Source organism: Arvicanthis niloticus, chromosome 6 (genome assembly GCF_011762505.2).
Source record: "Arvicanthis niloticus isolate mArvNil1 chromosome 6, mArvNil1.pat.X, whole genome shotgun sequence".
Taxonomy (NCBI): domain Eukaryota; kingdom Metazoa; phylum Chordata; class Mammalia; order Rodentia; family Muridae; genus Arvicanthis; species Arvicanthis niloticus.
The window spans coordinates 43,665,273-43,688,470 of NC_047663.1; the positions used below are offsets into that span (position 1 = coordinate 43,665,273).

General features: G+C 51.4%; 4 protein-coding genes and 3 non-coding genes across 16 annotated transcripts; 5 read left to right on the plus strand and 2 right to left on the minus strand.

Annotated features, from left to right (window-relative positions):
• Positions 1-98: 98 nt before the first annotated feature.
• On the minus strand, positions 99-3,838 carry Rab34 (RAB34, member RAS oncogene family). 3 transcript variants are annotated; one of them, XM_034506110.2, is made up of 12 exons: positions 3,689-3,838; positions 2,796-3,008; positions 2,501-2,592; positions 1,867-1,932; positions 1,672-1,773; positions 1,520-1,584; positions 1,334-1,385; positions 985-1,066; positions 819-909; positions 593-700; positions 427-502; positions 99-330 (listed from the first exon to the last, which is right to left on the minus strand). In XM_034506110.2, the coding sequence occupies exons 2-11, from the start codon at positions 2,847-2,849 to the stop codon at positions 435-437; spliced, it is 780 nt and encodes a 259-aa protein (XP_034362001.1). In that variant the 5' UTR covers positions 2,850-3,008; positions 3,689-3,838; the 3' UTR covers positions 99-330; positions 427-434. The 3 variants fall into 3 exon arrangements, with proteins under 3 accessions (XP_034362001.1, XP_034362000.1, XP_076792341.1); XM_034506109.2 differs by having other exon boundaries at positions 99-502; positions 3,689-3,837; XM_076936226.1 differs by lacking the exon at positions 3,689-3,838 and adding an exon at positions 3,262-3,671 and having other exon boundaries at positions 99-502.
• A 2,644-nt stretch (positions 3,839-6,482) lies between these two features.
• On the plus strand, positions 6,483-8,972 carry Rpl23a (ribosomal protein L23a). The gene is made up of 5 exons (XM_034504286.2): positions 6,483-6,634; positions 7,171-7,354; positions 8,232-8,408; positions 8,636-8,705; positions 8,868-8,972. The coding sequence occupies exons 1-5, from the start codon at positions 6,553-6,555 to the stop codon at positions 8,880-8,882; spliced, it is 528 nt and encodes a 175-aa protein (XP_034360177.2). The 5' UTR covers positions 6,483-6,552; the 3' UTR covers positions 8,883-8,972.
• On the plus strand, positions 7,028-7,099 carry LOC117712130 (small nucleolar RNA SNORD42). The gene has a single exon (XR_004607204.1). It is a non-coding gene; the product is annotated as a small nucleolar RNA SNORD42 (small nucleolar RNA).
• Positions 7,171-11,135, minus strand: Tlcd1 (TLC domain containing 1). 2 transcript variants are annotated; one of them, XM_034506576.2, is made up of 4 exons: positions 10,755-11,135; positions 10,354-10,436; positions 10,181-10,263; positions 7,171-9,869 (listed from the first exon to the last, which is right to left on the minus strand). In XM_034506576.2, the coding sequence occupies exons 1-4, from the start codon at positions 10,946-10,948 to the stop codon at positions 9,486-9,488; spliced, it is 744 nt and encodes a 247-aa protein (XP_034362467.1). In that variant the 5' UTR covers positions 10,949-11,135; the 3' UTR covers positions 7,171-9,485. The 2 variants fall into 2 exon arrangements, with proteins under 2 accessions (XP_034362467.1, XP_076792349.1); XM_076936234.1 differs by having other exon boundaries at positions 10,585-10,829.
• On the plus strand, positions 8,080-8,151 carry LOC117712144 (small nucleolar RNA Z17). Its single transcript, XR_004607213.1, has one exon. It is a non-coding gene; the product is annotated as a small nucleolar RNA Z17 (small nucleolar RNA).
• LOC117712131 (small nucleolar RNA SNORD42) lies at positions 8,496-8,560 on the plus strand. Its single transcript, XR_004607205.1, has one exon. It is a non-coding gene; the product is annotated as a small nucleolar RNA SNORD42 (small nucleolar RNA).
• Positions 11,136-11,167: 32 nt separating the features above from the next.
• Positions 11,168-23,185, plus strand: Nek8 (NIMA related kinase 8). 7 transcript variants are annotated; one of them, XM_076936229.1, is made up of 17 exons: positions 11,168-11,341; positions 11,441-12,645; positions 12,761-13,176; positions 15,754-15,959; positions 16,199-16,431; positions 16,640-16,771; positions 17,850-18,058; positions 18,186-18,265; positions 18,350-18,531; positions 18,605-18,776; positions 19,709-19,785; positions 20,070-20,187; positions 21,042-21,192; positions 21,407-21,570; positions 21,673-21,831; positions 21,972-22,130; positions 22,519-23,185. In XM_076936229.1, exons 3-17 carry the CDS (start codon positions 13,130-13,132, stop codon positions 22,545-22,547), a joined length of 2,118 nt encoding a protein of 705 aa, XP_076792344.1. In that variant the 5' UTR covers positions 11,168-11,341; positions 11,441-12,645; positions 12,761-13,129; the 3' UTR covers positions 22,548-23,185. The 7 variants fall into 7 exon arrangements, with proteins under 7 accessions (XP_076792344.1, XP_034362465.1, XP_076792343.1 ...); XM_034506574.2 differs by having other exon boundaries at positions 18,626-18,776; XM_076936228.1 differs by having other exon boundaries at positions 11,441-13,176.
• The last annotated feature ends 13 nt before the right edge of the window (positions 23,186-23,198 follow it).

A 23,198-nucleotide genomic window follows, 5' to 3' on the forward strand; every position in this document is an offset into this window, starting at 1 on the left:
TGGACAGAATCCCCATAGGGGCTCCAGTTCTCAAGTCACTACATGTCCCTACTTGTTCTACATCTGTCATCTCTAGTAAAGGACTCCAGCCTAGAAAATGCTAATAATGAATTTTAATGTGTAAGGCACAGTGTAAGGCTGGAATCATTAAGCATTTCATCCATAAAAGGCCCAGCAGGCTGAGCAAAAGCAGCAAGAACACTGACATCAGGCACCCTGGAGAGCCCAGAGGTCATCCAGTCTTTGGCATGGTGCCTGGGGGCAGGAAATTGACTAGCATGGTCCCAGTTACCCTCTGGGGGCACTGACATCAACAGGTAGCTCTTTGGTCTGGAAAAAGAAAGTCAGTGCAAATGTCCAGGGGTTGAGTTCTGGAGCATTTGGGGGTGGCACGGCACCCCAGGAATGGGAAGTCTCTGGACAAACCTCACTGCTCAGGGACAACATGTGGCCTTTTTCTTGCTGGCAGTTAGGTACAGGTTTTTGTCATCGCTGTTGATGCCTGAAAAGGGGTGGGAGATGTATGAACCAGGGGTTGAAGGTATACTCACCTCCCCCTCTGTCTGCTACTGTCAACCAAGTCAGCACTTACGAACAACATCCCCAATGTGCCGAGCCCCTGATTTCTCCAGCTCAGCCAGGACATTGGCTTCAAAGGTTAGCGCTGCCACACGGAAGAAGAATTCCCGGACATTCTCACCTGACATGAGGAGCAGAAAACTCAGGGGAACACTAGAACACCGGACCCAGTTTCGATTCAGGAGTGAGCGGAGAGGCAGGCAGGCACACATGGCAGAAGGCTGAAGCCCCCAACTCACCAGTGAGGGAGGACACTGGCCAGTACTCAGCCTTAATCTCTTGGGCCACCTTGAGGGCATCCTTCTCCATTAGGGAATACTGAGCAGGAGTCTGTGGGAAAATCAGAGTCAGACTGGGGATGGGTCCCCTCACCAAGGTCGGAAGGTCCCCCACTGGCACACTCACACTCAGGTCCTTCTTGGAACCCACAAGGAAGAGAAGCACGTTGGAAGGGTCATTCTCCTTGAGGGCATCAGCGAGCCACTGCCTGCCACAGACGGTGGACAGCAGTAAGGACTGAGTGAGCCTGACAGGCCCCATCCTCCAGCTTTCCCATGTCCAGTTACTAGCTCTGGCTTTTTTTCTCCCCACCCCACCTCCATTACTCCAAAGGATAGATCTCAAGATTCCTATGCATTGTTGGCAAGTCTCCACCACTGAGCTACAGAGACAGCCCAGCCCGTAGACACACTCTCTTTTCCTAATCACCTTTTCTAAACCCTCCCCGGACTTTCCCATCCTGTTCTTCACATACTTGGTGTGTTCCAGGGATGCCACATCATTTAGGTTGAAGACAATGATGATGGCTGAAAGAGTGACAGAAACAGCTGCAGGTTGATGGGGAGATAGACGGATGCCTTTGGCTCGTTCCCCCTACCCACCAGCTCTCCTTAGATCAGTGTGCCCTTAGACTGCTTGCATTACAGAGGCAAATCCCTACCTTGTGCTCCTCGGTAGTAGGTGGAGGCAATGCACTTGAACCTCTCCTGACCAGCCGTGTCCCATCTGGAAGAAGGGGGAGCAGAACCCAGATAACAGAGTGTGCAGAGTGGGGTGACAGGCCAGCTAGAAAGGGATGGAAGAGACACTCACAGTTGGAGACTGAAGGGGACACCCAAGACTTCAAATCGTTCCATCTCAAAATCCACTCCGATGGTAGCCTTGTAATTCTTATCGAAGGTGTCTTTGCAGAACCTGAAGAGATACCAAGTAGCTTGTAGCCCCGCCCACGTTGTTAAAATTGATCCAGCTGTGCCCTTGCCCAGCCAAACTCCAGTACCCTGATACCTATTAATGAGGCAGGTCTTCCCCACAGATAGGTCCCCCACAACGATGACCTTGGATATCTTAAATCTGTTGGACAGAAGAGTGGGTGGACAGAGGAAGTCCATATCAACTAAGGTACATTACCATGGATAGGCAGGCCTCCCTGGAAGCCTGGAAGGTCCAGCACCGATGTGCTGGGGAGTAGTGTTCAACATTCGGGACTTTCAGACTTATTTTTCTGGTGTGTTGTGGGAGGAGGTCGTGTAGTACTGGGAATGGCCCAGGGCTCTGCGCATGTTAGAAAAGTTCGTTCTCTCTCTCTCTCTGTCCCTGTCTCTCTCTGTCTCTCTCTCTCTATATCTCTCACTCTATCTCTCTCTCTCTCTCTCTCTCTCTCTCTCTCTCTCTGTGTCTCTCCTCCTCCTCCTCCCTCTCTCAGATATACCTGCCGCCGCCCCCCCCCCCCAGACTAAAGGTTCTATGGGTAGTGTGACTTCTCCCATGTTGGATGCCTTCTCCATAGGCTCACAACCTCAATGGGAGGAAACCGGGAGAACATCTGAACTGAGGCATAACCATTGTAGCCTCAAAGGGGTGAATGACTTCAAAGTTTCTTTTTTAGTATTGTTTTTAGTTAGGGGTGTCCCTAACTCACCCCACGGTGCCTGTCCGGTGCTCCTGGCAGGCGCAAATGACGCGGGGGTGGAAGTCTTTGCGCACGTGCAAAGCGGCCTCCTTCCTCAAGCACTGAGAGGGACAGGGTGAGAATGGAGCTTTTGTGCCATAGCCAAGCGGCCCTGGGTTGGGGGTGGGGTGAGAAGCGGACCACCCAGGAACAGCGGGCCTTGCAGGGCGACAGGGCTGGGCCCAATCCAACTGCTTGGGTTCCACCTTCTCCCCGCCCACACTCAGCAACAGCCAGAGAGGCCCGACGTGGCCCTAGTGCCTACCTGGGGCAGCTCCGCCAGGACGCGGTCCCTCCTCACGGGCGCCAAAATGTTCATCTTGTCTGCGGCCTTGCGGGGCTCCTCGGGAAGGCGCAGAGGCTTGATCCGCCCTGGCAGCCGGGACCCGTGGGGACCCGACGATTATCCGCGGCCGCGGGGTACCGACAATCACCCGGGGCCAGGGAGAGCCTGTAGGATCCCTCGGCCTCTGAGACGCTACAACCACCGCGGGCCAAGGGGATGAAACAATCACCCCGGGTCTGGGAGAGCCCACAATCACTCGAGCCCGGGGCGTCCCGAAGACCACTCGGGGGCGGGGAGATCCCCCGGCCGCTAGCTGTGGGCGGGGAGTCGGGTCCCGGGGAGCCCGGGTCCGCGCGGACCCTACAATGACACGGGGTCGGATAGCTCCTACGATAACTCGGGGCCGCGGAGACCCGACGACAACTCGGGGCTGGGATGGCCCTACCATAACAGAGCGGCCTGGGGGCGCGGGGCCGCCCCGCCACACGGGGTCACTGCGCGCAGGGGCGGCACTGCCGTTGCCCACGATCGGTGAGAGGAGGGGGCGACGGCCCTGGACGCGCGGCGAGGCCTGCCGTCCCACTCCGTTCCCACTCTGTGAACACTGTAACACGATCCCCGGAAATTCCTGGAGAAGGGCCGCCCCCTGCCCCGCACCCCGTCGCTCCCGGGCTTGCAGCAACCCTCACCACTGCCCTCGCCAACCCACTCCTCTCCTCTCCTCTCCTCCCCGCGCGCTGCCCGGGCTCCAGATGCCCTACCCAACACCAGGACCGCCTCCACCCAGCTGGATCCTTTCCAGACGGGGATCCCCTAAGTCTCTCTCCCCTCCATCTCCCTGTTGGAGTCGCGTCTTCCTCAGGACCCCTTACCCAACGGAACTGGTGATGGGGAACCCGTGATTGTAGCGCAGCATCTGGCAAGACCCGGAGCCGCTGAGTAGAAAAGGGGGAGAGAAGGGGCCCAAGAAGAGGCGGTGCTTCCCTCCACAACTCCAGGCCTGGCACATGACTCATAGAGTCTGCCCCTGCTCGCCCTTCTGCCCTAAGAGGTGAGAGGGAGCGCCTAAAGGGGGTGTCAAGATCTGAACGAGGTGTCCACCAAGGACCAGACGTCCAGATCTGTTGTCTTCTCCCGTCGAGCCTTCTTCCGTGAAGGAGAAAAAAGTGTTAGGTAGACTGTGAAAATTCGTCTTTTGTCCCCTATGGGATTGCAAAGCCCCCTTCTAATACGGGCGTACATTTTCTATCTGGATTAGAACAGTCAAGACCAGAACAACTTTTCCTTTTTAGAACATGCGTGTGCACACACACACACACACACACACACCACAAGCATGAAGAAACTGATAGATGTTTATATGTTTGGGGCTAAATTTGAAGATACAAAAATGGGTGGAACACAGTATTAAGAAGGGAAGACTAGTTCAGGATTGAGGACTATGAAATTATTCACAGGAAAAACTAGGGTATCCAAGAGAAATCACCTGCTGTCTCAACTGTGGCTAGAACTACTTAAAAATCATTACTGAAGTCTAGCATAGTGGCTCACACCTGTGGTCCCAACGCTCTTGAGGCTGGAGGACTCTACAGGTTTAAAGCCAGCCTGGGCCGGGTGGTGGTGGTGCACGCCTTTAATCCCAGCACTTGGGAGGCAGAGGCAGGCAGATTTCTGAGTTCGAGACCAGCCTGGTCTACAGAGTGAGTTCCAGGACAGCCAGGGCTACACAGAGAAACCTTGTCTCGAAAAACCAAATAAAATAAAATAATAATAAAATATAAAAAAAAATAAAGCCAGCCTGGGCTACAGAGTGCGACTTTTGTCTTAAAATTTTAAATTAAAATCTGGGTGTGCTGGCCTACCAATGCACTTGAAGGCAGAGGCAGAGAGGCAGGTAGATCTTCATGGGTTTGAAGCCAACCTTATTTACTTAAAGAGCCCTAGGTCATCCAGAGAGTTGTGTTGTGAGGTCCTGTCTCAGGAATTACTAGGAGGAGGGAGGCGGAGGAGAGAGGGGAGGAAGATGATGATTAGGTTTGGAGAGACAGTTCCAGAATTAAGAACACTTGCTGCTCTTATAGAGATCAGGGGTTCTGCTTCCACCTGTGACCCCAGTTCCAGGGGATTGGACATGTTCTCCTTTTGCCCTACACCAGGCATGCATGACTTACATGCAGGCAAAACACGCATACATATAAAATAAAATTGTTTTAAATATTAGGGGTGGAGAATGACTCGGAAGTTCATAGTATGTGTGAGTTCTGACAGAGGACCTGTGCTCAGTTCCCGGCACTCACATCTAGTGGTTCAGGACCACCAGTAACTCCAGTTCCAGGATATCTGAAACCTGGCATCTGGGTTACCTATATGTACCTATATGTAGGGGCATATGCCATGTTTATGGCCACACTCACACACACACACACACTTAGAAAAATCTTTTGTTGTTGTTATTGATATGGTTTCTCTCTGGATAGCCCTGGCTGTCCTGGAACTTGCTTTGTAGATCAGGTTGGCCTCAAACTAACAGAGGTCTGCCTGCCTCTGCCTCCCAAGTGCTATGACTAAGGGCATGCGCCACCACTGCCTGAACCCACATTTTTTTTTTCCAGTTTGTTTAGAAAACACTCTCTCCCTTTGTGTGTGTCTGTGTCTCGATGTATAGCTCTTATGTAGCTCTTCTGGATTTCTTTCCCATTTCACACTCAATCTTTTTTTGTTGTTGTTGCCACCAAGTCACTGTGTGGTAGTAACTGCATCAGATTCAACTCTGCAACCTCAATTTTCCGCTGGTGTCATATGGAGAAGCTGGAGAAAATCCTGTCCTAACATTGCTCAGCTTGGCTTCATCTCTACTGGTTAGGCAAACTGCATTCTACTTGTATTTTGTTTATCTGTTTATGGCAGCCTTACTATGTAGTGCTGGCTGGTCTGGAATTTACAGTGTAGCACAGGCTGGCCTTGACTTTGTGTCAATGTTCCTGTCTCCTGAGTCCTGGAATTATAGTTGTGGCTTCTTTTTTTTTTTTGTTGTTGTTGTTGTTGTTTTTTCGAAACAGGGTTTCTCTGTGTAGCCCTGGCTGTCCTAGAACTCACTCTGTAGACCAGGCTGGCCTCGAACTCAGAAATCCGCCTGCCTCTGCCTCCCAAGTGCTGGGATTAAAGGCGTGCACCACCACTGTCTGGCTGCTGAGCGTCCTTCTAACCCCTTAAATTGTATTCTTCCCAGTTGGTAGTGTTATTGGCTTCTGACACTGCAAACCTCTTCCCTAAGGCTGGAAACTGCTCAAGAAGTGCAGAAGTAAGGACCATAACCACCAGATGCTATAACCACCCACTTTCTAAACCTACAGGAATAAGCATGTATCTTTTTAAAACTGTCGTGTTGGCATAGGCCTTTAATCCAAGCACTCAGGAGTCAGAGATCTCGGTGAGTTCAGAGTGAGTTCCAAACTGTTACAAAGAGAAACTCTGACTCGAAAAGAACAGCAATTCAAAACAAAACAAAAAACAGAACAAAACAAAAACAAAACCTACAATTCCCCAGAAAAACCCTGTGTTAGAAAACCAAAACAAAAAAACTACAATTCCCAAGAAGCCTTAGGGCCTCTCGAAGGGAAAGGTGGGGCATACTTGGTCTCTGGCTCTAGGGAATTAAATGGAACTGCAATTCCCAGGAAGCCCCATACTGCTGTTCATCCAATCAGTGCTATGTATAAGCTATCGCGAGACTTTCATGAGACTTCATTCTATAAGCTCATGGGAATTAGGCTGGGCAACCCTTTTCGCCAAGATGGCGCCGAAAGCGAAGAAGGAAGGTATGTTGCGGTATGAGAATGTTTCGGGTCGGCCTTGGATACCCGCAGTGCGAGATCACGGGGAAGACGGATGCCCGGCTAAGCCGTGGGTGTCTTGTTCTGTAGCTACTGTCGCGGTTAGGCCTCACTGTTGTGTATGAGAACCGCGTGGGTCAAGCCGCATGGGCTGGTTCCAGTGAAGGATTGGCAAGGCAACCCGGCCGGTATCCCCCGCCACTGGGGTAGCAAAGCATTTGACTTTGGGAAGCTACTTAACATCCACAGGGTGGCGCTCCGTGTCTCCTAACTTAATAGGGATTAGGAGTAGTCCTTATCGGCATTTTTCCACGTTAAATGGATTTATACGCACCAACGTGATGTTACAACGGGTTAATTATCTTTGCCTGCGGTACCGTGCATATGATGGAAAAAAAAACTTAAAGTCTCCTGAGACCTGTGATGCCTTCAAAGGAACCACTGATGCACGTGTTGACAGGGCTGCCGGAAGGGATCACTTTATGAATGCCACACGCTAATTTTATTTCCTTCTCTCCCAGCTCCTGCCCCCCCCAAAGCCGAAGCCAAGGCAAAGGCCTTGAAAGCTAAGAAGGCAGTGCTGAAAGGAGTCCACAGCCACAAAAAGAAGAAGATCCGAACGTCACCCACCTTCCGGCGTCCCAAGACACTGCGGCTCCGGAGGCAGCCAAAATATCCTCGGAAAAGTGCGCCCAGGAGAAACAAGTCAGTACAGGCCCTATACCCACTACTAGCATTAGGGCATTATTAGAGTTCCTAACTTACCACCCACCCATAGCTTCCCTTATAAAACGGGTAATTGTCCAAGGAGCTGCTCTGGTGGAAGTGTGAGGTCTATTTTGAGTTAATTATTTATGTGTAATCAATGTTTGAAAGTTGACTTCAAAGAGGTGTTGCCTATCTTGGTTCCAAGTGACATGCTACTTGTTGGAAGGAACACATGAGTGTTGTTGATTGCCGTTGGTTGATTTAAGTTGTCAAACTGGGGAGTGATGTCCTTCGATTGTTGTGAAACGCACTTTTAATTGACCAAATTCTAACACCACTCAAAGGAAGTTTGGGAGAATGTGCTTACTGAAAAAGTGTTGTTTTAGAGTTGCTGTTGGTTTCAGCCCCCAGCATTACATTGATCATTTGGTGGTTACCATGTTAGAAGTCCAGGGTCCCAGTCTCAGACCAGAAGGGTGGGGGTGAAAGTGGCTCTTGGATTCCAGGCCAGCTTGTGCTGTAGTGTGAGGCTTGTCTCAAGTAGTAGTTCTGGAGTGTGGCCGACCTCCAGCAACTGAGCGCTATTCTCTTTAGTTGTTTGGTCTGGTCTCATAGTAAGTGTGGAACTCCAGTGGATAAATGCATGAGTTAAACTTGTATCTTTAGTCAAGAGAATATACAGGATTCGGCTCTAAGTGGGAAGTTGAGCCCCTTGGGGTTCAGGTGCATGTGATGACATTCTTCAGCGACCAAAGTCTGATAGAGATGATTGCGACCCTATTGTCTGATGCACCTATTCTTTCCTTGTCTGGCTCTGAAGTGAAGCATGTGTTAGCTACAGGTGCCAGGGCGGCTAACTCCTATCTCCCCTTAGGCTTGACCACTATGCCATCATCAAATTCCCACTGACCACTGAGTCAGCCATGAAGAAAATAGAGGACAACAACACGCTTGTGTTCATCGTGGATGTCAAGGCCAACAAGCACCAGATCAAACAGGCCGTGAAGAAACTCTATGACATTGATGTGGCCAAAGTCAATACCCTGATAAGGTGAGTGGGACCAGGCAGAAATCAGAAAGCTAGTATGAGTTTTCTTTTTAAAATACCATGGCTTCATGGTAACTCTTAGCCCCCTCTGTGCAGATGATGGAAAACTCAATGTTTGGAAAAGAATGACACCAACAAAGGAACCACTGATGCCCCAGAGGGACTATGGGAGGGATGGGGGAAGGGGTGGGGTATGAGTGTCCAACTCTGAGGCTTCCTTCTCCACACAGGCCTGATGGAGAGAAGAAGGCGTATGTTCGCTTGGCTCCCGATTATGATGCTCTGGATGTTGCCAACAAGGTAAGCATCCAGTCCACTGGCAGTTCTGTGTAGATGCTGCATCTGCATTAGAATTTGACTGTACTATCTCTAACAAGCCCCACCCTCCCCTGTTTCTGTCATCCTAGCTCCCTTAAACTTGAGTTCAGCTCCAGTAATTTAGCTCCCTTTTTTGTTTTTCAGATTGGGATCATCTAAACTGAGTCCAGATGACTAATTCTAAATATACACTTTTTTTCACCATAAATAATGCTGCTTGTCATTTGTTGCTTTCTGGTTGGGCTGGGGAGACTGCCATACTGTGGTAACAGGGTGGGTGCTGGGCTTTCCCAGTGCTGAGCAATGGGACACACAATGGTGCACCCCCATGCTGGAGCATAGTACTGGGGACATTTATGAGGTGTTAGTTGTCCTGGGACATTTCTCCATCATAGAGGACAAGCTTTACAAGAGGTTCTTCCCCGGAAGAGGTGGTTGTGAAAGAAGAGTTTGGAAGAGCAGAGGGGTTATTTTAGAGTTGTCAGCATCCATTTCAGGGCAGGATGTGTTTGCTGGCTTTTGGACAGACAGTATCTTGTCCTCACCCATTTACCTTGCCCAACCGGTTGGTCTGCTTCCCTCAACCCTTGCCCAAGAACAGAGGACTTCAGAGAGCTTTCATTAGTGTTTTCAATAGTGTGGGTGTAAGCTAAGGTGGAAAGGCTGGCCCCAATACACCCAGGCTTGGGGCAGAGTCCTAGTTTGTTACAAAGCTGCTGGCTGTGCTTGCTGTCCCAGTCACACATCCTGGGTCCTCCTTTCTCACTCAGTCAAGAATTTGTCTTTGTGTTTGTGGCTGGGAGCACGTTGAGGGCAGAAGTCAGAGCGGAGGAGGCGAGAGAAGTAGATGAGGATCATCATGTCCAGCATGAGCAGGATGGCCAACAGGAATGTCCCCAGTGTCCTCTGGCCAGCATACTGGAGAAAGAACTTGGTGAGGTAGGCCTGAGGGGCCAGTCGGAAGAGGAAGTACATGACCAAGTTGACATACTTGTTGACCTTGTAGAGGACGTGGTGCTGGGCGTTGTTTATCTTCATCATCATCCTGAAGGTGAGGAAGATGTTGCTGACCTCCACCAGTAGTGTTAAGACTCCACCACCAACAAATCTTTTCCAAAAGATACCAGAGAAGAAGGCACCCATAGCCTAGGGGGCAAGTGACAGAACAAAGGCACTTGAAAACAGGTCACATCAGACAGAATCTAAGGAACGCCAACTTCTTTGAGAATTCTTTGTTCGCTAGGACTAGACTTTTAGTTCTGTATGACATTCATGGTCTGTTTACCTAGATAGTAGGTGAGCCCAGGCATTCTGCTGGCCCCAGAGGGAGTTTAAACATTTAAGAATCCTTAGGCAACTTAGAAGCCAGACACTGCAGGGTTAAGATGGCCTCCCTCTCTCCCTGGCTCAAATGGTTTTGAAGATTTTGTCTATCACTTCACCGGGTTCTCCCTTACCATGACATGATGAACAAGGTACTCCCAAGAAGCTCGAGTTTGCCTGCTAACCACGATGTCCACTGTGTCATGGATAAAGTATCCTAGTGGAGGGGTTGGCAAAGAGGAAAAGACTGAACACCTTAAACAAACTATCTTCCAACCTAATCTTAACCTTTTTGGGCATAACCTACCTGCAGAGAAGCAAACAAGCAAATAGCCAGAAACTGACCACGCCGTCTCAATCTCCACCAGCATTTCAGGGGTTTGCCATATGCTGGAATAGAGAAAAGGGATGTTCTCGCGGTTGCAGCCTCCCCGAGGACCCTCGCCTCCCCCAACAGTCTAGCTGGTCCCAGGGTGCTCTGGGTCCCTACTATTGGCTGATTGGAGAGTAAGGAGGGACTTGGCCAAAGCCCAGGTACCTTGGGTTTCCCACAGCCGTTCTTGGTTGGGTAGTTTTCCAAACAGGGAATCAGGTGAGATCCTTGGCGTCTGTTCACCCGTGAGTGATGGGAATAGCAACAGGGAGCCCAATCCGAGCACCCCGCGAAAGATCCTACGGCCATCTCATTACCCCGAGTTGTTCACTCACCACAGCAGTGCCCAGATTCCCGATACAATGGAGTGGGTGAAAGAGACGAGTAGGTTGTGCCAACGCCAGGTGCGCAGGGGGTCGGTTTGCACGTGTGCAGGCAGGGGCAGGCGACAGAGCACGCGCCGGAGTGCCCGGAAGGTCAGCGTGGCGCCGAGGAGCAGCGGCCAGGCGGGGTGCAACAGTAGGGGCATGCTGGCCCTCCCTGCCGTCTGTCTGTCCGCCCTTTAAGCCGTCTCCCCCGGCAGTTCTGGGAACACCGTTCCGTCTCTGGCCAGCGCGCCACGATCGTTTCTGCCGCGGGCCGCCGGCCCCACAGTTTCGCGGAGCCCTCAAGGCCCCTTCGCTCCTCCCCGCGCTCCCGGCGAGGCCTCTGCCCGCCCCTACCGCCCGAGCCCCCGCCCCGCCCCGCCGCCTGCCCCCGCCCCTCGGGTGCCTCTGCCGCGAGGAGGGCGCGAGCCCCGCGTCCCCCAGGGCCCCGCCCGGATCCCGCCGACTTCGAGCGCGAAGGGGTTGTCCCCGCCATCGCTGCTGAGGAACCCCTGTCTGGCGCCTCCCGACATCCGAAGGCGTCCTCGGCCGCCCTCGTGCGTACGGCCCCACTAGCCCTCTCGCTGACTTTCTCGGCCGCCACTGGCTTCCACTCCCTGGTTGGGTACTGTGAGAACTCTCCCATCTCTTTTCAGGACCGAGCTGGGCGGGACCTTCACACAGCCGGGGCTGCTAAACTCTGATCTTGGGGGCTCAGGAGCGCCGCCTCAGACCACGGCTCCGCCCAGACTCGATTCCTCTCTTGGACCGGGATCGGCGAGTTTACCTGCCTCTCCCGCGCCCCGCACGAGTGGTGCTTAGGAACTGTTGAGTCACCCACCATCACTCCACACCTCCCCACCATTCTTGGGCTCCTGGAGCATAGCGGTTGTCACAGTCCTCCCTTAGACAGTCCCAACCCTCTTCTGGCTCCTTGGAGGCTGGGGCGGGGAAGGCTGCGGATTTGCCCAGACAGCTGGGGTGACCCTCTTTCCTGGGCAGTGGCCTGGAGGAGTTGCGGCTTATGGCCACTAGGTGTCAGTGTGTCCTCACTGTGATGCCGGATCCGAGCCCGCCTCCACTCAGAGAGTAAGGCAGTTAGTTCTGGGGAGCGGGATCAGCAGCCCACCCGGAGGAAAAGGAGCAGCCCAGAGGCGGTGCAGGAGTGAAGGGGTGTGTGTTTTTGGGAGATGGAAGTGGACGACGCGAGCAAAAAGGGGGACTAGGAAAACGGTGTTTCAAGGGGGAAGGAAAAACAGAAACCCAAGCTCAGACACTCAGGCACCTAAGCCTTTTGGGTGTTTGCTGCCTTCCCTGATGGTTCCAGGGTTACACATTAACTCCCATGGGTCTTCAGGGTCACTCAAGGCCCATTCGGTTACTAAGTAATAGCACGATGTAATGTCTTGGGTGAGCATTTTACCCCCTGCACTCCCTCTTTGCTAACTGTTCACCAGCTGACTCCGGCCTGAGCCAGTAACCACAGGTTCCCTCCAGTCATTCCACGTTGGCTAGTTTGGGGCTGGGCGGGGAAAAAAAATAAACACCCCTTATCTTGCTTTCCTGGACCATTCAGAAATTGGAACTTAGCTAAGGACCACCTCCTGAGTACTGGAATTTTATAACTCCTTAGAGCAGCAGGCGTCAAGAAGTCAGGATTTTAATTCATCCTGGTCGAAACTCTAGCAGTGATACTAACCAGAGGCGTAAAGCCCTCTCTGGTTTTCCCCCACCTTGACGCTAGAGGTTTTGGTAAAGGACCGAGTTCCCCTAAGGCAGCATTTTGTGCAGGGTTCTGAGAAGCCGAGAGCACAGTGCTCAATAGTTGTTACAACCGAGAGACACGTCACGTACTCTTCAGGTGAATCAGTTTGTCTAACTGGGGTTTTCCCGGTCCCCCCATCCCCCGCCCCACACAGAGTGGTCTCTCGGTTCCTTTTTGGTGCCAATCAAGGAATCCCTTTATCTTTCTGAAGTAATGCCACTCCTCCTGGACAGTGGGGACTGGATCGATCTTCGCTTTCCACTCGCATTAGACCTTTGAAGGGACTATCTTGTTTTCGCGGTGCAACTTAAGTGGACGCCTCATCGCTCCAGTCTACCTATGCCTAAGTCATCCGTGTGCAAGGAAACCCAGAATGACTAGTCTCTGATCCCTCGTTGGGGAAACACGACTTGGTCTCTAGGTTGGGTTTACGGTCAGAGAAAGACGCCAGGCTCCGCCGACGCCCCCGTTTCGCCGGCTCCGCCCAGCAAAAGTTTTACAGCCAGGAGGAGGAGCTCCCGGATGGGAGGGTCCGCGCACGCGCCGCACGGGGATTCCAGAAGCGTAACTGAGAAATGAGATGGAGAAGTACGAGCGGATCCGAGTGGTGGGAAGAGGTGCCTTCGGGTGAGCAGGGCGCTGGGGAGGAAATGCTAAGGGAGAAAGAAAATAAGCCCCAATTCTGGCCAAGAAATCATGGCCCTGTTGGCTCCGCCCCGAAGCGAGAGCACCACTATGGGACGCCCCGCCCAGCCATCCGGTCCTTAGGTCTAGGCTGGAGGCCCCCTCCCACAGCCAAACCACGCCCACCAGGCCAGCCCGTGCCCTTGGAAGATAGTTGTTCCCTGTAGATTGGTTATCCTTTGCTTCAGCTGATACTGAGCGTGAGCTGCACAGGTCAGACTGCCCGGAGTTTACAGTTATGACCAAAACAGGCGAGGTACTTTCCCCTTACGAACATAACCCTTAGGAAGTTGATTCAAACAAGATATTGTTAAAACAGTTAAAGTTTGAGCAGTGATCAACAGCAGGAACTTAAGGAGTCCAAGAGAGGTGGAAGGTCAAGTCTTGAAATGAGCCAGGCATGGTGGTACACACCTTTAATTCCAGCACTTGCGAGGCAGAGGCCGGCAAAAGTCCGAGTATGAGGCCAGCCTGGTCTACAGAGCCAGTTCCAGGACAGCCAGGGCTACTCTGAGAAACTCTGTGTTGACAAAACTACAGTAGCAGCAACAACAAAATAAAAACAAAAGATTGAAGAAATGAGGACTAGGCAGAGTCCTTCTGGCAGATAAGGTAGCATTTGCAAAGATCCTCACATGGAAAAAAATGGTAATGGCATTCAAGAAACTGAGAAAAAGACTAGTATAGTTGGAATGTAGTGAGCAAGGCAAGGAATGTGGTTGTCGTCTTGAAGGGTGGAGACCAGATTATGATCTTGTAAACTGAAGAGATTTAGTTGATTTAAAGTATAAAGGCAAGAGGGTTTTGCGCTTGTTTGTGTTGGGAATCCACGGTTTCACAGAGCTGCACCACAACCCAGAGAAGAACTGGGAAACTGAATGGGGTGTGATGTTCCACACCTGGATCTCAGCGCAAGTGCTGCAGGGGGACGCTTAAACGTGGGAAGTTCAAGGTCTTCAGCTGAGTATAAGTGCTTCTTAGCAAGTTCAAGGTCAGCCTGGGCTCTCTGAGAGTGTGTGCTGAAAACAAAGCCAGGGAGTGATCTAACATGACCCATGTTACAAGGACATTCTCAGGCCGGGGCTTGCAGTCGAGGGCCCTGGATTTGAGTGCCAGCTCGGAAAAGGAAGCAAAGCTAAGTGTCATTGTGGCTGCTATGTAAAGGTTAGATCTGAGAGTGAAGGATTAAAAGGCTTTATTTTTATGCCCATTGGTGTTTTGCTTGCATATATGTCTGTGTGAGGGTGTCAGAAGCCCTGGAACTGGAGTTACAGACAGTTGTAAGCTGCCATGTTGGTGCTGGGAATTGAACCTGTGTCCTCTATAAGAGCAGCCAGTGCTCTAACCACTGAACCATGTTAGTTCTTCAGCCTCCAGGGGACATTTTTTAAGTAAGAGATTCTTGTCATTGCCAGAGGCAACTAAATTATTGATAGCGTTGAAGTTTGAGGTCTTTGCACAGACCTCAGAGAAGAATTTTAAAAATCTGGACTCTCAGCTCTCAGAAAGCTGGGGTTAGGGAATTTAAGGCCAGTCTAGGAACACAGTTTTCATGGTCATTCCATGCTGTGTAGTGAAAAGATGGTTCGGTGGTTACAACACTTGTTCTTGCAGGTGATAGAGTTCCATTCCAAGGATCCACATGGCGGTTCATAACTATATGACACTCCAGTTCCAGAGGGTCCAACACCCTCCTCTGGCCTCCATGGGCACAAACATGCATGCAGGCCAGACATTTATGCATATAAAATAAATGTTTTTAAAAGCTAAAACCCAAAACAAAACAATTCATGAATGCATGATACAGATTTATATATATATAAATAAGGCATTTTTTTCTAAAGGAAAATTCCTAATTTTACATAGGTCACAAGGAGGTTAAAACAGTTTTTCCTTTTTAAAACATTTGTTTTTATTTTCTGTGTCTGTGGAAGTCAGAAGAGAACGTTGGATCCTCTGAAACTGGAGCTGCCTTGGCTGCTGGGAACTCCAGCCCAAGATTTATATTTATTATTTTAATTTTGTGTGTGAGCGAGTGCCACCTATGAGGGCCAGAAGAGGTCATCAGATCCTTTGAAGCTGGAGTTGTAGGTGCTTTTGAGCCTTCCGAACTGGATGCAGAGCCGTCTTGTTCTTGATCCAGACCATTTTGTTCTTGAGACAGGGCCTTGAACTCCAGATCCTCCTTACCTTCCACCATGCCCAGCGTAATCATCTAAAGAATATTGGGGGGGTGGGGGGGTGAGGAACACGCAGGACCTGGAAAGATGGCTCAGCCTCTAAGAGCTCTGACTGCTCTTCCAGAGGTCCTGAGTTCAATTCCCAGCAACCACATGGTGGCTCACACCCATTTGTACTGGGATCCAGTGCCCTCTTCTGGTGTGTCTGGAAACCAGTGACAGTGTACTCATATACATAAATTTTAAAAATCTTAAAAAAAAAAAAATTATGTGGCTCTGGGCTACCCTAGTATGTGACTGGAAGCTTATCTGGTGCCTGCTCGGTGCTCTGTGTCCCTAGGATTGTGCACTTGTGCCTTCGAAAGGCTGACCAGAAGCTGGTGATCATCAAACAGATCCCAGTGGAACAGATGACCAAAGAAGAGAGGCAGGCAGCACAGAATGAGTGTCAGGTGCTCAAGCTGCTTAACCACCCCAACGTCATTGAGTACTATGAGAACTTCCTAGAGGACAAGGCCCTCATGATCGCCATGGAATATGCACCAGGTAGGATGCTTTGCCTCAGCCTAGAGGCCCTTCCCCCTCCAGGAGTGCTGGACTCCATTAAGGCAGCTTCCCTCTGGAATAGACTTGGCTGAAGGTCAGAAGTACAGAGTTCTGGCCCACACTTGTGTGGCCATGACAGGCTCCTTGCCCTCTCTGCTTCTAGTGTCCTGGTTCTTAAAAGCAGTGGGTTGTTTCCATTGCTGTAGAGTCCTGGTCTTGATTGGTTCTCTGGGCCACAGGTGGCACCCTGGCTGAGTTCATCCAGAAGCGCTGCAACTCCCTGCTAGAGGAGGAGACAATCCTTCACTTCTTTGTGCAGATCCTGCTTGCCCTACATCATGTGCACACACACCTCATCCTGCATCGGGACCTCAAGACCCAGAACATCCTTCTTGACAAACACCGGATGGTTGTCAAGATCGGTGACTTTGGCATCTCTAAGATCCTGAGCAGCAAGAGCAAGGCCTACACGGTGCCTAGACATGTGGGGGACACTGGGAATCCTGAGAGCTGAGGCTTACCCTCCGTTCCTGCCTCTTCCTCTTCCCTCAGTCCCTGTCTATATGGTCCTGAAGATGAAGCTCCAAGACCTGCTTTAAGAAGCTATCCCCAAATGAGTCTCTGGCCAGAGCCTTTGTTCCTCTCTTCCCAGGGCTGTAACACAGGCTTCCCTCCTGCAGGTGGTGGGTACTCCATGCTACATCTCCCCTGAGCTGTGTGAGGGCAAGCCCTACAACCAGAAGAGTGACATCTGGGCTCTGGGCTGTGTCTTGTATGAGCTGGCCAGCCTCAAGAGGGCCTTCGAGGCTGCAGTGAGTACAACACCACTAAGGGGTCGGAACTCCACCTCCTTTGCCATAGCTCTGACCACTTCTGTGTTCCTTCTCTTGTGGCTGAGCAGTCTCTATACCTGCTCGTGGGTCACCCTAGGCCAGGGCCTCTTAAGATCTTGCTCAGCTCAGCCTATGAGTCCTGTGCGTCAGGCTTGAGTCCTGCTTTGGCCTGAGGCTTCCTGAGGGTATGGATGTGATCCCTGACTCTTCCATGAGATTATAGACATTCCCAAGAGTAAGCCTGGGGTTTCTTTCTTTCTTCTTTTTAAAAAGATTTATTTTATATATGAGTACACAGTCATTCTCTTCAGACACACCAAAAGAGGGCATCAGATCCCATTATAGATGATTGTCACCCACCATGTGGTTGCTGGGAATTGAACTCAGGACCTCTAGAAGAGCAGTCAGTACTCTTAACTGTTGAGTCATCTCTCTAGCCCAAGCCTGGGGCTTGTTTTGTTTTGTTTTGTTTTTTTCAAGACAGGGTTTCTCTGTGTAGTCCTGGCTATCCTGGAACTCACTCTGTAGACCAGGCTGGCCTCGAACTCAGAAATCCACCTGCCTCTGCCTCCCAAGTACTGGGATTAAAGGCATGCGCCACCACCGCCCAGCCTAAGCCTGGGGTTTCTTAAAGCCCCCGGGTTTCTGAGGACATAGCTGAAGCCTCTGTATCAGACTAGGAAGTTCTGAAAGTAGTGTTGGGCTCTCCTACCATTCTGCTTTAAAAAAAAAAAATTATGTGTATTACTACTCTATCTGCATGTACCCCTGTAGGCCAGAAGAGGGCATCAGACTACTTTATAGATGGTTGTGAGCCACCATGTGGTTGATGGGAATTGAACTCAGGACCTCTGGAAAAGCAGCCAGTGCTCATAACTGCTGAGCCATCTCTCCAGCCCCCTCCTTGGACTCCCCCCCGCCCCTCACCTCTGCCCTTTCTGCCTTTTCTAATGAGACTACAATGTCCTGAGGGTAGACCTGTTTTTTATTCTATCATTGGGGGAACTACATAAGAGCCCAGCCCAGCACCCGGGTCATCCCACATATGCTTTCACAGAACTTGCCAGCCCTGGTGCTGAAGATCATGAGCGGCACCTTTGCACCCATCTCTGACCGGTACAGCCCTGAGCTGCGCCAGCTCGTCCTGAGTCTGCTCAGCCTGGAACCTTCACAACGGCCACCCCTAAGCCACATCATGGCGCAACCTCTCTGCATCCGGGCCCTTCTCAACATCCACACCGATGTGGGCAGCGTCCGCATGCGGAGGCCTGTGCAGGGAGATGGGGGCGGGCACCCAGTGGGAACATAGGTTTAGGGCAGACCATTCACTATGTGTAGTGATGTAGGACTGTCAGAGACAGGCCTTGTCCTGAGGCCCCTCTGTATTCCACAGGGCAGAGAAGTACTTGACTTCAGGACCACCTATGTCCTCTGGCAGCACAGGGAGCAGGGCCACAAGTGCCCGATGCAGGGGTGAGTTCGGGATCCGCAGCTGGAGCCCCGTGGACTCCCTACCATTTCCGCTAGTTTAACTGGCCTCAAACTCTGTCCTCGCAGGTGTCCCCCGGGGACCTGTGAGACCGGCCATCCCGCCACCACTGTCTTCGGTCTATGCTTGGGGTGGTGGCCTTAGCATTCCCCTGAGGTTGCCAATGCTCAACACCGAGGTGATCCAAGTGGCTGCAGGGCGCACGCAGAAGGCTGGCGTTACACGCTCTGGACGCCTCATCCTGTGGGAGGTGAGCAGGTTGGCAGTGGCCTTGGACTGGAGAGGGTGGGAACCCAGACGTAGAGTCGAGTCGGGGTCCTCAGGAGTTACCCGCTCCTCTGCAGGCCCCACCCCTGGGAGCTGGAGGCGGCACACTCCTTCCTGGGGCAGTGGAGCTGCCTCAGCCCCAGTTCATCTCTCGTTTCCTGGAGGGCCAGTCAGGTGTGACCATCAAGCATGTGGCCTGCGGGGACCTGTTCACCGCTTGCTTGACAGGTAAGCTTGTCTAGGGAGTGCTCTGTATGGGCAGGAGGAAGCCAGAAAGTGCAAACTTCTCTCATCTCAAATTGGTCAATTAATATTTCTCTCTCTGCCGCGCACCAGGCAGTGGTGGCGCACGCCTTTAATCCCAGCACTTGGGAGGCAGAGGCAGGTGGATGTCTGTGTTCGAGGCCAGCCTGGTCTGCAGAGTGAGTTCCAGGACAACTACACAGAGAAACCCTGTCTCGAAACCCCTCCCCACCCCTAAAAATTTTTTTCTCTCTCCTAAAAGTTTATTCTATCTAGTAGTGGCTGCAGTTTGCTGACTTCAGTGCCCTTTCCTGGCATACTAGGCCTGGCAGTGAAAGTATTATAATATACCCATTGATAGATGGGGAAATAAAGCCCTCACTAGTTCAAAATTATACACTATAAGGGACCACCTATGTCTCCCCTGCCCTTCAGCCCCTTTTCAATATTTCAATATGGGCATTCCCTGCCTCCCATCTCCCACCCCACTACTGGCGATTGAACATCGGACCTTGTACATGATAGGCAAGCGTTCTACTACTGAGTTACAATCTCAAGTTACTACAATCTCAATTTTTTTTTTTTTTTTTAAAGACAAGGTCTTGCCAGGTAGTAGTTCTGGCTAGCCTAGAACGTTAGAGATCCGCCCGCTTCTGCCTCCCGAGTGAGTGCTGGGATTAAAGACATGCACCACCACACCAGGCTTTGTTTTAATTTGTTTTGAGGCAGTGTTTCACTAAGTTGGGCCAGTCAGACTTGTAATTCTCCCTCAAACTGAGTAGCTTCAGTAACATACTGGTGCCACCAAACCAGCCATCCGCTCTCAGTTTATCTCCCTCCCCACCCCCAACCTGTAAATGAACCACACTCCCTGAAATGCCCCCTTCTCTCCTGTCTTTCACTGCCTTCCTCCCCAGACCGAGGCATCATCATGACCTTCGGCAGTGGCAGCAACGGGTGTTTGGGTCACGGCAACCTGACTGACATCAGCCAGGTGGGTGTTCCGCGTACCCTGGAGAGGGGAAGTGACATTAGCTCCCAGGCTGCACCTGCTCTGGCTCAGATCAGGGGAAGTACAGGAAGCTTCCCCAGTGGCTTCCCACCTGTTGCTCTATCTGCACACTGTACGTGCAGTGCGTGTGGTTGGAGTTAAAGAGACAGTTACCTTCTGAGACTTTGAAGCCTCCAACTTCCGGCTTGCAAGGGTGGGGAGGGTGGGGTGGCGGTCAGACCATGGTAGGGGCTAAGTCCTTTATTTTTTTTTCTCTCCCTCTCTAGCCCACCATTGTAGAAGCCTTGCTGGGCTATGAGATGGTGCAGGTGGCCTGCGGGGCCTCTCACGTGCTGGCCCTGTCCACAGATGGAGAGTTATTCGCCTGGGGCCGGGGAGATGGTGGTAAGCCCACTGCCCAGCTCCAGCTTTTAGGGTCCCTCTCAGCATTCTCTATCATGCTTTGTTCCTTCCCATACCTGGCTTCCTTCCCAGGGTCATTCTTTCCTTCCTTTCCTTTTATTTTCTCAAATTCTATTCATTCATCGGATGAACCATTATTTCATACTTACTAGTGCTCAGATAAGATGAGTGAGATGTTGCCACATGGGATCTGCTTTTCTTTTCTTGCAGTGCTAGGGAATCAGACTTTACACTCAGCAAGTGCATGCTCTATCAGTGATCTGTCCCCCTAGCCTGCCAGATTAGGTACTGAAACTGGTGATGTCATAGATGCGTTCCTGTCCTGGTGGACTCAAGTGTAAAGTGTGTGTGTTACGGGGGAATCCAGAGGACACCAGGGCTATAGCAAAGATTAACACTGTGCAATTAAAGGGGGGCAGTTGTCAACCTGGGGAGGCAGGTGGCATCTGGATAGAGTCTTTCATTTTTATGAGATGGGGCGTCTCACCTGCAACTTGGTGTCTTGCTTTTGAGCCTTGGGATATTTATTTATTTATTTATTTAGAGACAGACCCTTGCTGTATAGCTTCAGCTAGCCTGGAAGTCACTCTGTAGCCCAGGCTTGCCTCATATTTGTGGCCTTCTGTGTCAGCATCCTGAGTGCTGTGGTTGATTAGAGGTGTGCTTCATCACACCCAGCTGCTGTTGGGTTTTAAATGGTTTTTGACCAGCAGTGAGGCCTAGGAAAAGCACTGGAGGGAGGCTGAGAACAGCCTTCTTCCATCCTGGTTTTATTCATTACCATCTCTGAAGCTCAAACTAATCCCATTTTGTTTTGTTTTGTTTCCTTCTTGTAGGTAGGCTGGGACTAGGTACCCGGGAGTCCCATAACTGCCCTCAGCAGGTGCCTGTGGCCCCAGGACAGGAAGCTCAGAGAGTTGTCTGTGGTATTGACTCTTCTATGATCCTCACCTCGCCAGGCAGGGTCCTAGCCTGTGGAAGTAACAGGTGAGTGAACAGAAGCATCAAAGTGCTAGGCCTGCCTCCCCGCCCTCTGCCCTCCTTGGATGCAAAGTATTTCAGTCCTTATTGCCTTCCTTCTTCCAAGGGTCGAGCCTTAGGATTTTTCTCTTGGTGCTATAGATCCTAGCAATCCCTGCTGAGACTCCCTGCAGTGGGAGAGAGGCCAGCAGCTGATACAGACTTCTGGCTCCATCCTTAGGTTCAACAAGCTAGGCTTGGACCACCTAACCCTGGATGAGGAGCCTGTTCCCCATCAGCAAGTGGAGGAGGCCCTGAGCTTCACCCCACTGGGCTCTGCACCTCTGGACCAGGAGCCCCTGCTGTGTGTGGACCTTGGCACTGCTCATTCAGCTGCTGTGACTGGTGAGTAGGACCCAGGCATGGGGGACCTACACGGGATTCACCTGGCTTCCTCCAGACTTCTGTTCAACTGCCCTTAACTTCCTTGTCCTCCCATCTCCACAGCCTCTGGGGACTGCTATACTTTTGGCAGCAATCAACATGGGCAATTGGGTACCAGTTCCCGTCGGGTCAGCAGGGCACCCTGTCGGGTCCAAGGCCTGGAAGGCATCAAGATGGTGATGGTGGCCTGCGGGGATGCCTTCACTGTAGCCATTGGGGCAGGTGAGGGTGGGCAGGATGGGGGTGGGCCACAGCAGGAATATGGTGGGTTATACTCAGCACCTTCCTTTTGGAGTTGTCCTTGCTGTCCAGTATTCATCTACTTGCTTAGGTTATGCCCTGTTCTTTCCAATTCTTGGCAGAGGGGGAAGTGTATTCTTGGGGCAAAGGAGCCCGAGGTCGATTGGGAAGGGGGGATGAGGATGCTGGACTCCCTAGGCCAGTGCAGCTGGAGGAGACTCACCCTTACATGGTGACTTCAGTGTCCTGCTGCCATGGGAACACACTTCTGGCTGTTCGATGTGAGTTTTCTTTTCCTATCTCACCCACAGTACTAGGGTGAACCCAACTCCCTTCTACTCCTTACTCCATCTCCTATAGTTACAACTCAGATTACCCATCTTCTGCCCCCAGAAAATGAAAGCAGAACCTGTGGGAAATGGGGAGGGGACTTGTGTAAAGCACTGTGCCTCCTTGCCTGAGCGAGTGAGGGTTGCCTCTATGGCTCCGTACACCTCATGTGAATTCTTTCTTCTAATACTTCCTGGATCCAGTTGATATTAAAACTCCCCTTTCTGGACTGGCAGGAGAGTTCTGGCTCCAGGGCTCAATAAAATCAAAGGTGGCTGATGCTTGCTGTAGGCATTGCCTCCAGAAAGGCTGCAATAGCTTCTCTCTGCTACTCTCCAGCAGTCACAGATGAACCAGTTCCCCCCTGAGGCAACAAGATTATCCAGGAGACCACCTCTGAGTGTTCTGAAAAATGCAGGTGCCTGAAGAATGACTGTTTTCAGCGTCCTGGATTGTGTCATCGGTGGGGTAGAAAGGCCAGTGAAGTCTACTCCATTTCCCCAAGTCCCTGTCCCCAAAGTCTTTATCTTACTAAGTATCTCCAGGCTCCAGTCTGGTGAGAATCAACAGAAGGATAGCCTTCAAAGCCTTTGCTTAAAAGCAGCTTTCCCTAACCACTCCAGCCCAGTTAGAAAGTAAGTCCCTGACAGTGTCCTCTTGGAGACTGATGCCATGCTTTGGAATAGGGCAAGCCAGGGCTTGTTTGGAGTGGCCATTAGGCCAGCCTAATCTCTGCATAGCTTGCAGCTGATAGGTTGGAGTCCTCTTTTCTGTCTTATCCTGAGGCAAGGGTTTGCACAACCTCTGAAAGGGCACTCCTCCCCCCCCACACACCTCTCAGGGAGGCAGTGCTGGAGCTATTTTTTGTTTGCTGAGGAGATAACTGTTGAAGGTTGCCCTCACCCCAAGCCATTCTCCAGACCTAGACTGGGGAGAAAGATAGCAGGCCAAACCCGATCAATTTCTCAAAGATTTGAAAGTAGCACCAATAAAAACATCAAATGCCTGCTTGGCATATG

Coding starts and splice junctions, on each gene's coding strand:
- Tlcd1 (XM_034506576.2), bottom strand. CDS start 10,948: ATGCCCCTACTGTTGCACCCCGCCTGGCCGCTGCTCCTCGGCGCCACG. Junction 10,437..10,754: donor GGAATCTGGGCACTGCTGTG/GTGAGTGAACAA, acceptor TCTCTATTCCAG/CATATGGCAAACCCCTGAAA. Junction 9,870..10,180: donor ACCTTGTTCATCATGTCATG/GTAAGGGAGAAC, acceptor CTTGCCCCCTAG/GCTATGGGTGCCTTCTTCTC.
- Rab34 (XM_034506110.2), bottom strand. CDS start 2,849: ATGAACATTTTGGCGCCCGTGAGGAGGGACCGCGTCCTGGCGGAGCTG. Junction 1,774..1,866: donor AAGACCTGCCTCATTAATAG/GTATCAGGGTAC, acceptor GTATCTCTTCAG/GTTCTGCAAAGACACCTTCG. Junction 503..592: donor GCACATTGGGGATGTTGTTC/GTAAGTGCTGAC, acceptor ACCCCTTTTCAG/GCATCAACAGCGATGACAAA.
- Rpl23a (XM_034504286.2), top strand. CDS start 6,553: ATGAGACTTCATTCTATAAGCTCATGGGAATTAGGCTGGGCAACCCTT. Junction 6,635..7,170: donor GCCGAAAGCGAAGAAGGAAG/GTATGTTGCGGT, acceptor CTTCTCTCCCAG/CTCCTGCCCCCCCCAAAGCC. Junction 8,409..8,635: donor AAAGTCAATACCCTGATAAG/GTGAGTGGGACC, acceptor TTCTCCACACAG/GCCTGATGGAGAGAAGAAGG.
- Nek8 (XM_034506572.3), top strand. CDS start 13,130: ATGGAGAAGTACGAGCGGATCCGAGTGGTGGGAAGAGGTGCCTTCGG. Junction 15,960..16,198: donor CGCCATGGAATATGCACCAG/GTAGGATGCTTT, acceptor TCTGGGCCACAG/GTGGCACCCTGGCTGAGTTC. Junction 21,193..21,406: donor CTAGCCTGTGGAAGTAACAG/GTGAGTGAACAG, acceptor CTCCATCCTTAG/GTTCAACAAGCTAGGCTTGG.